At 49.7% G+C, this 10,314-nt stretch overlaps 1 protein-coding gene across 1 annotated transcript in view; it reads right to left on the bottom strand.

Moving 5' to 3' along the window:
* Nucleotides 1-5,114: 5,114 nt before the first annotated feature.
* Nucleotides 5,115-10,314, bottom strand: part of LOC144948672 (sorting nexin-9-like) — a 44,339-nt gene continuing 39,139 nt past the window's right edge. Inside the window, exon 17 of the mRNA XM_078878320.1 lies at nucleotides 5,115-10,241. Within this exon, the coding sequence (XP_078734446.1) occupies nucleotides 10,188-10,241 (54 nt within the window). The 3' untranslated portion in view covers nucleotides 5,115-10,187. The remainder of the gene's footprint in view (nucleotides 10,242-10,314) is intronic.

Raw genomic sequence — 10,314 nt, 5'->3', positions numbered from 1 at the left:
ACCTGGTTCAACAAAGGAGTCTCGGTTCAACAAAGGGGGGCCTGATTTAACAAAGTGAGACCTGATTCAGCAAAGGGAGACGTGGTTCAACAAAGGGAGACCCGATTCAACAAAGGGAGACCTGGGTAAACAAAGGGAGACGTGGTTCAACAAAGGGTGAATTGGTTCAACAAAGGGGGACCTGATTCAAGAAAGGGAGACCTGATTCAACAAAGGGAGACCTGATTAAAAAAAGGAAGACCTGATTCAACAACGTGAGACGTTGTTCAACAAAGTGAGACGGGGTTCAACAAAGGGAGACGTGGTTCAACAAAGGGAGACCTGGTTCAACAAAGGGAGGCCTCGTTCAACAAAGGGAGACCTGGGTGAACAAAGGGAGACGTGGTTCAACAAATGTAGACCAGGTTCAACAAAGGTAGACCTGGTTCAACAAAGGGAGGCCTCGTTCAACGGCGGACATCAGCAGCACATTGCATCAGAGAATCAACCGCAGGCCAACGCGCAAAATCTCCTTCACAAATGTAAAATTAAAGACACGAGCCACAGAAGTGCTGCGACTGTGGCCTTGCAACCCAGATGGTGGCCCACGTGGTAAACCTACTGTGGCCTGCACTCATTCAATGGAGAAGAAATAGCAAAGCTACCCCAACTCTCCCGCAGAAGCCCTCTCGTCGTGGCTGGCAGACCTCAAACTTTGGCGTCTAGCTCATGAAGGCCAAGAGTAGAATTCGCAGCAAGTGAAACCGATCGCTCGGAGCCAAGAGATCTGCAGCAGGGATCGTCGGCAGTAGATGAAGATTGTCCAGAGAAAGCAAACAGACGCGTAGAAAACAAGTCGAAGTAAATGAAGACGCGGCTCGCGTCCTGCTCATGATAGCAAGCGTAGCACATTGACCGGCTGCAAACGGGTAGATCAAATGCGGTGTAAATGAGATTAGAGCAGCTGCACTCGAACATTCCACGTCTCACGAGAGACCGATCGACGGGGAGAGTAGACTCTCGTTTACATTTTTCAGTTCAGAATCAAAATATTTATTTGAACTGGTGGAATCCAATGCGCTTTAAAAGCTTTTTTTTTACAGATGTCCAGGAGGCGTTCTTAAACAGGCTTGAGCAACAGTCCAACGCCTCAACAGCAAATACTTATCACAGCCTTTGTAAGAAACGTTTAAAGTAAAAAAAAACAAACCGATTCGAATTCAAGCGGCAGCGAATCATGACTGCAGCCGCCACGGTGCTCAGATGCGCGGAGGTAGTGACGCTGAGCGCCACGTTCCTGTACCAGCCGCTCTCGGAGCAGCCGGCGTGGAGCCAAGCGGTGAGGCTCCTCAACATCCTGGCCAACGGCCTCACCCTGGCCCTGGCACCGGTCAGCCACGGGTGGCAGGGCGCGCCCCCCACCACCGCCGCCACCGCTGCCGCCACAGCCGGCGTCGACGCGCAGGACCGGCGCCGCGGCGGACCTTGGGCCGGAAACCGGAGCGCGGCCGAGACGCTGCGCGTGTGCACCTCCATCTACCTCCTCTTCTCCGCCGCCTTCTGGTGGCACCGCGTCCTCGTGACGGGCGGCGCCGGCCTCGCGGACCGCCGCCGCCCTTGCCTCCTGGGCGCCCCGCACGGGCCCAGCTGCGCGCCCGCCCGGTGGCTCCCGTCCCCGCGGGACGCCTCGGGGGCGGTGCCGCTGCTCGCGGCCGCGCTGTTCGGGATCGACTTCGTCCTCTCCCGGAGGCTCCACCGGCGGCATCCCGTCACCTCGAGCGGAGGCGTCCTCCTGCTGGCGCAGGCGGCGGCCTGCGCCTCCGTCGTCGTCACGCTGCGCGAGTCTCCGGGCTGTGCCAATCTGCTGACGTCCTGGACTTGTCTGGCCACGGGCTGGCTCGTCCTCGCCGCCTCGTCCCTCGCTCTGCTGCGACGCCAGGAGACGGACGAGAGGGAGGTGGCGGTGGATGGGACGAACGATGCGCGGGAGGTTGCGGTTGGACTGTTGGCACTGTGTGGCCACTCCGTGGCTGGCGTCTTGCTGCTGGCGTTCGGGTACGAGCCGACAAGGCCGTGTCCGCCCTCTCTTCTCTGCCTGCATGGACTCGCCGGAGCCATCTCGCTCGTGCAGCTCGTTCGCCCGGAGGAGCGGTGGCGCTCGGTGAAGTTACCGGATTTTTTGATGTCCTAACGATGCTGGTTTAAGACCCAGGGCGCTTCTGCCCAATCCTAACAAGAGCTGTTCTCTGTGCCTTGACCTGTCGTTCCGAGTCTAAAGCGGTGATGCTCACCCCTCCATCGTGTAGGCGCTACCTCGTGGCTTTGAACACGCGCACACAGAATACAGCGCGAGACCGCATGCTTAGCCACTAGCTTTGTCTCTTGTGTTGTACTGCGCTGCATGAGTGACATTAAAGAGGGGTTCCTATGTGCTAAATATTATTCCGCAGAAGGAAATAATTGGACATTATTCTTTACTGTGTGGTGCCTGCAGTTGAAGACACAGATACAATGGAACAACTTCCACTGATGGGAGTCCAAGCACCGTAGTGAGTGTGGTCATTTATGCAGAATAACGCAATGAAATCCATCATTTATTTACCCACGTGAGGGCACATTGATGTTCGTCACCACTTCATGTGGATTCAATTTAACGACGTCCATTGCCCCTGGGTTGACGGTCAGGGGCGTCCATAGCGGGGTGCGCCCCTCCCCCCCCCAAAGCGCGGGGCCCAGGACAGTCGCCCCGGTTTGCCATAGCCTGCGGACGGCTCTGGTCATGCCATTGGTGGAGCTTAATGTGGCACGAAATCGCGTGTAACGCAGGGGGGGGGGGGGGGGGTCGGCAACCAAAATAACAAGAAGACTTTTTTTATTCGGTAAAAACCTCAATATTTCAATGTGAGTGACGTCACGAAGCAGTCCTTAAAGGGCCACCGCATGCGGTTCCGTAGCCGCAGGTTGGCGACCCGTGACGTGGCGGGGGGGAGGGGACGTCGCGAGACGGGGGGCTACTCGTCTCCCGCCCAACGTCTTCAACAGGCCGCCGCGCGCGTCTCCTCCACGGATGGAGTGTCAACGACGAGCCGCAGACTTGTGGACCTCGTGGTCAACTCGTAGATTCTAGATTTGAAGCTTTCGTGACTGCAAGGATTCATACTCTTAGGTTTTTTTCGGTAAAGCCACGTTGGTAAAAACTCGTAGAGATGCGTAGAGACCCGCAGAGATTCGTAGAGATGCATTCAAGACACAAGCCATAGTGGTTTTCGATCGTGGCAATGCAAGCCAGACAGACTATGGACCATATACTAAATTCAAAGCCATACATTTAGCTACATAAGACCTACAGATATTCTTAGAGATACATTAAAGACAAGCCACAGTAGTGCGACTATGGCCATGCATCTCAAACTATTGGTCACAGGGTAGACCCACTGCGGTCTGCGCTCCTTCAACGGAGGAGAGGAAACAGCAAAACTAGACAATCTTTAACTCCTGAAGCCCTCTTGTCAGAGCCAGCCGACATCGTGGCCAGCAGACCTCGATGTTGTGACACCGTCGTCACGCAGAGATGGTAAACGCAACACGGTGTTTGGATTTTTTAGGTAATTACAAACTTCTATCAACTCGTGGAATTTTGCCCGTGACGCCCGTCATTCGGAGCGTTCGGTACAAGATTGAGTTAAAAAAAGCCAATCGCAGTTTTATGGGTTGGACTGTCTCACCCAGAAAACCGCAGTCGGATTTCCAGTCGCCTGCGTAATGCGACGGCGTTGAAAATAGCACAATTGCAAAATGTCACTAGCAAGCATCTGCAGCGAATGCAAATCAAGCAAACGACGAAATTGAAAGAATAAACGCGCCGTCGGATCATGGAACGTGCGTACGAGGTGAGCCACTCGAGCGACCCAATGTGGCGTTAGCAAAACATCGTGCGGGGTCTCGTCTCCAGGTGTGGGGTCTCGAGTCCCCAGGTTCGGAGTCTCTAGGCTCCAGGTGGAGGTATCGTCTCCAGGTGGAGGTCTCTTGACTCCAGGTGGAGGTCTCTAAGCTCCAGATGGAGGTCTCTAAGCTCCAGGTGGAGGTCTCTAAGCTCCAGGTGGAAGTCTCTTGACTCCAGGTGGAGATCTCTAAGCTCCAGGTGGAGGTATCGTCTCCAGGTGGAGGTCTCTAAGCTCCAGGTGGAGGTCTCTTGACTCCAGGTGGAGGTCTCTAAGCTCCAGGTGGAGGTCTCTTGACTCCAGGTGGAGGTCTCTAAGCTCCAGGTGGAGATCTCTAAGCTCCAGGTGGAGGTATCGTCTCCAGGTGGAGGTCTCTAAGCTCCAGGTGGAGGTCTCTTGACTCCAGGTGGAGGTCTCTAAGCTCCAGATGGAGGTCTCTAAGCTCCAGGTGGAGGTCTCTAAGCTCCAGGTGGAAGTCTCTTGACTCCAGGTGGAGATCTCTAAGCTCCAGGTGGAGGTATCGTCTCCAGGTGGAGGTCTCTTGACTCCAGTGGAGGTCTCTAAGCTCAGGTGGAGGTCTCTTGACTCCAGGTGGAGGTCTCTAAGCTCCAGGTGGAGGTCTCTAAGCTCCAGGTGGAGGTATCGTCTCCAGGTGGAGGGTCTCTAAGCTCCAGGTGGAGGTCTCTTGACTCCAGGTGGAGGTCTCTAAGCTCCAGGTGGAGGTATCGTCTCCAGGTGGAGGTATCGTCTCCAGGTGGAGGTCTCTCCAGGTGCCAGGTGCGGGGATCTTACCGGAGTGTGCGCCTTAACCGAGGCTCTCTACAGAGAATTAGCAACGGTACAATTTACGAATGTCATGGTGATGAGGCGAGTACAATTGATGATAGGCAGCAATGGGGGGGAGGGGACGAATCTGATGATGCGTGAATTTGGTGAAGGCGAAATCGATGACAGTTAATGATGACGAATTCATTGAATGAATGGGGAATGAGTAATAGCCCGTAGAAAAATCAAGCGCATTGATCGAAGGGTTGCCCACATTTCTAGCGCCGACATCTCAACGTCCGTTTCTTGCACCAATGAAAAACTTTTCCGGCGGGGTGATAGGTGGGGGACAAACGAACATTGACGACACGCGTTACATAATCCAAGCTTACGCACAATATTTCCTAAACTCGTTTAGAAGTTTTTAGTTTTTGTGTGTTGTTGTGGCTCTAAGACATCAGCATAAGACATACTTTATTCTCTCTGCGGTGTGAGCAAATGATTGGCATCGTCACGAGGTACCCTCTGTGTGTGTGTGGGCACCCACTGGCGGCTGCTGCTGTGCCCATTCTGCCTGCCAAGCGCCAAGGAAGCCGTCGCAGCAGCCGGATGGAAAAGGGAGTCCCGGTGATTGGGGTGTGGGGGGGTGGGGGGGGCATTCACAAACGCTAATTGCAAGTCGCACTATGTGTGTGTGGTTGAACTTCGTTCGCACCGTACGTAGCCAACCGTGGCTAATCGGAGGTGTCGGGGAAGGACAAACTAAACACAAAAAAGTAGTTCTAAAGAAATGAGTTTTTAATTTATGTACTGCATATATGTACTGCATATATGTGCTGCATAGCGAAAAAAAACCCACCCCTTTATTAAATTAACAATTGGTACGTTTAATAAAATTTCACGCTGTAACATTCTGAAATCACAAATTACCGACACTTCTATTTGTGAGCGTATAAACAATGCACTTTCCATCGACTTGATTGCACATACACTCAACTACATTTCTGACCTGCTATAATGAAAACACTTGTGGTATTTAACGACTTTGTCTCTAAGCAGAGCCTAAGAAATACAAATGCACGCTACTAGCTCGATCGCTATTTTATCTAATAGCGTTACACTCTCTACACTAAGCAAAGAAAAGCGATTATAATTGCGAGCTCTTTGGATACGTGAGCAAATTATCTCTGAATAATTATCATCATCAACAGCTGAACTGCACGTGGCACCGGCATACATGCCACCTATCAGGCCCTGTCTGCCATGTACTGTAAAGCCATGCGAATTCACGTGACCTCCCTTTGGAAGACAAGGCTCGCTGACCATACTTAGAATAAGTTCAACTTGTAATGCGCACGGTATTCACTCTCGAAGAGCGAAAACGACTCTGGAGGCACGGAGAACCACAGGAGAGAAAGCAGTCACGTGGTGAGCCGGTTTGCCAACGATTTGCCCAAGCTCTGCGGTCCTCCACATATTAAGGTGTTACGAGCCAGATAAATGAGCGCTTACATGTGGAAGGAAACCAGCACGTCCGGAGAAAACCCAAACAGCGCGCGAGGGGGAAACTCAGACGGAACAGGTGGAGTCCATATCTCTGCCTTACTGCGTTCCCCTGGTGAGGCAGGATTTGTCACATTTGAATGCCCACAGTGAGTTTCGCAGCATCTGTGTGTGATCCACCAACAATTCGCGTCCACAGTGCTGGATTACAAGCGTGCATGAGCCACCGCCGGTGATGATAACTTTACAAATGAGTTGGGTGTTTGATTTTCCTTAAAACACTCTGCTTATTTGGGTTGGGCAGTGAGATCAGACATTCGAGTGGCACAGCACATCACCCCGGGCATGTAGTCATGCGACTGATGCCCTCGCCGCAAGGTTTTCCCGACGTCCACTCGACAGCAGGTGGAGGCACGTGATCTGGAAACCTGCACGGAAATGACCGTGCCCCTCCAGCGGGAATAGAACCGTCACGTGTGTAAACTGGCACGGACTGCCCGCCGAAGCCACTTTATCATCACCCATGAACGTAATACCTCAACAGCGCAGCATTCTTCGCCCGACTTAAAGTAACATTTTATGGCACTTCAGCAAAAAAATATAAAGCATGTAAATATTCAAGAACACAAATGGAACTCTTATGCATGCGACTCGTTACCTTACACTATGCGAAAGTGATGATGACTTTTTATGAATGCACTTACAAAATATATGGTCCATACTCCAATACACAGTAACTGCTATTAAGCTTTCAAAATATATAGAGGATTGAGTAATAATTTTTAGAGAATACATTTCTAAATAATCATACGAGTATTGCCTTCCCAAAAATAAGTTCCACATAGTTTAAACGGGTCGATTGCTTTTAGAATGTGTCACCAGACTACGGGGGAGCGCAGTGGTCAAAACGTGCGGATAACTGACGGCACGCCACCAGCGGCACTGCTCAACGCCAAACGCGAGGATCGGCACACCCCAGGACTGATCCTATCCCGACACCGTGATGTTTCCACCCGCACCACGAAGGGGTTTCATACTGGCACTTCTACAACGACATTCCGACCAGTGGTCTCGAGGTTTTGTTTCAAGAGTGTCGGTCTTGTTTGGCATGTTTGGCCTATTGATTCACATATGCCGCGTGTAGGAGGGAATATAATAAAACGCACACTCGCGCAAGGGAGCCATCCGCGCAGAGCAAAGTCAGAGGCTTTCTCTACTGCCCTCAACAGGCACCGCTCTATGAGCAAGGTGACTTATGCACACGTCGAATCAAATAATGAGCCCATTTGGTGTTCGAGCCGTTCTTATCGTGCAAGGTCATTAGCAAAAGTCTTACGCTTCCTCTAGCCCGAGTAGGTTTGTAGTCGGTTACTAGTAGGGGGCAAAGCTGCGATGCGTTTCCCAATCGAGTAATCTGCGGGTATATTAAAAAATATATATATAATTTGCACCATGACTCCAGTCCAGTCACAAGATCCATTAACATCCAACGTGAAGCAGAAGGAAGGCACGTCGTAACAAAGATGAATTACACCCAACAGTATTAACCAGGGTGGACCACGGGGCTCAAACCGCGAACCTCTGCACACACCGAGCGGCTAACGCTCAGCCGCATCACCACACGCCGGAGCCACCAACCCCGGATCGGAACTGCTGACGAACACAAGACCAGATGAGCATGGGTTGAACACCGCTCCAGGTTTTGAGATGTTTGACATCTCTTAGGCACAGCGTTTTAAAACACTGCTCTTGTAAGAGTAACGTGTATAAGCTCAGCAATTGTATTTCTCATAGCGTTGAAATGTAAAGGCACATGTTATCATAATTGGTGGCGTTTTTTACATTTCAGTTTAATAAAATTTAATTGCAAAGTCTTTTACAATAAAATATATATTTTTTCTTTTCCCCCGAAACTTCCAAACTCAAAGAGGTCTTGGTACAAACGTGCCATGCGCGACAATTGGCACGCTACGACTGCAATACAATTCATGCCAGGTGGTAGGCAGTGGCGTTCCGTGAGTGAAACTCCAAAACCGGGATCTGAAGAAAACTAAAACGGAGCCTTCGCAAATTAAAAAGTGAAAACATTACAAAGGAATTGACGTGCCAATTTGAAAAACTGTAGAATACCGAGATAATACATTTTTTACCAAATGTACGTGTTGAACTTCTTTCGCACGATACTTAGCCAACCGTGCTAATTGGAGGTGCATGTGTTTGTGTCGTTTTTTTTTGTTCAATAGCAAATTACATCGAGTTTCACAATGGGTCCTCAAAAGGTTTTGAGAATCAGTGTCTTGATTAGGATTAATAATCTTTAGCTCAACCTTACAGTCACTGCATTCTACAGTGCCGTGTTTGTGCAGTCCGTACAGAACTCCCATGCGAGGGGAGACGCCTTTGAACGACGAGACTGACTTTCTTGTTACCCCTTTTCCTGATGACGACCGCTCGTGTTGCGATCGAAACATGATAGTTTTTTGTTATCTTCTTTGAACCTATCTACGTGACTTTACTGAAAGACCCCAAGAATGTGAATTCCTGCAGTCACGAACGCCAAGATTTATTGTAACGTTTTCTCCAACCACACCTACAATTCTTTCGATTTTCTCCTCAAAGCCCACGAGGTTTTCGAGGTCCTGCTTCTCCAGGGAATAAGATGCTGTGAGAAAGTAACAGATGCACCCCAAAAACCTTTCCGTTCAATTATAACTTAAAATAAAGTTTTTTTTATAATCGTGAGAATACTGTATTGCTATGGACAGCAGTCCTCTAGCAGATGATTATGGACGTTGCTGTTTTAAAAAGATAAGATGTCTTCCATACGATAATTTTGAACAATTAGATTAACGCACATCATCTGCAAGACAATGTATCACTATGAACAACCATCGTCTGGAAGAGGATTACGAGCACGCTGCTTTATAATGGGGGAAGGATGTCTTCTGCAAGGGGCTTCTGAACATCTGGTCTTTTGTCCTCATGGGTGGGGATGTACTGCGATGGCAAACCATCTTCCCAGAAAATGATTATGAACGCACTGCTTTAAATCGGGGAAATGTCTTCTGAACAACGAGATGAACGCACGTCTTCCCAAAGAACAGAAGCATTCCCCAAGCGTATAACAACTTTCGCTTTAAACAAAAATGCGGAGAATGCGGTACGCCCCATGGACGCTCCGTACCGGTGCATCAACGCAGAGGCGCTCACGTCGTCATTCGTTTGGCTCGTTCTGGCACGGAGCTGCAGCGCGTTGTGGACGCAGGGAGCACGTGAGACCGCATCGTGCAGACCAGCAGAGTGTTTTTCTCCCTTTTGGCGATGCGCATTTTTAATAAGCGGGGTTTTGGAGGGATATTCTGTACCGACCGTCGGCACCGGTTGACGTGATTCTCTGAGATGCACGATTAGATGGAATTCAGACGCAGGATCATTTCCAATTATTGCCAGTTACAGCAATGGGCCTCTTAGCTAAAGAGGCGATGGAGACGATTCTGTGGGAACAAAACTCAAAACCCATTATTTTACCTCCCGCGCTGAGCACTGTCCACAACAGATCAATATTTAGCATATTGGTTTTGCCAACAATGTCAGAGTCGTGATGCCTTAATCTATGAATGAATCAAGAGCAGCACTCATCGCGTAGTGGAAGTCACGCGTTAGCTCTGGTCACTTAGCGTATTTCTCCTTTGTATTCCCTACACCCACAAAGCAATTGTCTAACGACACAAAGGATGAATCCATTTTTATTCCGACAGCGGGTAGGTTTTTTTGGAAAGACACTTTTTATTTAAATTGATTTTATTTTAACCGATAATTTTCCGAACAATTTAGAACTAATATAAAGAGCTCTTTTTCTCACCAGAAACCGAAATCTGGGGAAAGCCTGGTGTAACTTTCTTCTTCTTCTTATCAACGTTGGGTTGTTTATGGAAAAATTACTGCAAGTCAGGATAACGGTCCAAAAATAAAGAGGGCGACTTCACGTTCTCTTCGTCTTCACTGGGATTCAAATTCGAACCGCATGTAGGCTTCTCTCATCATCTCGGCGATCTGTGTCAAGAAAAATAACCGTTGTCATCATCAGTTCAGTGACACGGAAACCATGTGCCGAAATGCTATTAAA

Source organism: Lampetra fluviatilis, chromosome 50 (genome assembly GCF_964198595.1).
Source record: "Lampetra fluviatilis chromosome 50, kcLamFluv1.1, whole genome shotgun sequence".
In the NCBI taxonomy this organism is placed as follows: domain Eukaryota; kingdom Metazoa; phylum Chordata; class Hyperoartia; order Petromyzontiformes; family Petromyzontidae; genus Lampetra; species Lampetra fluviatilis.
The sequence above is the reverse complement of the archived record's forward strand: the minus strand, read 5'-3'. Positions and strand labels throughout refer to the sequence as shown.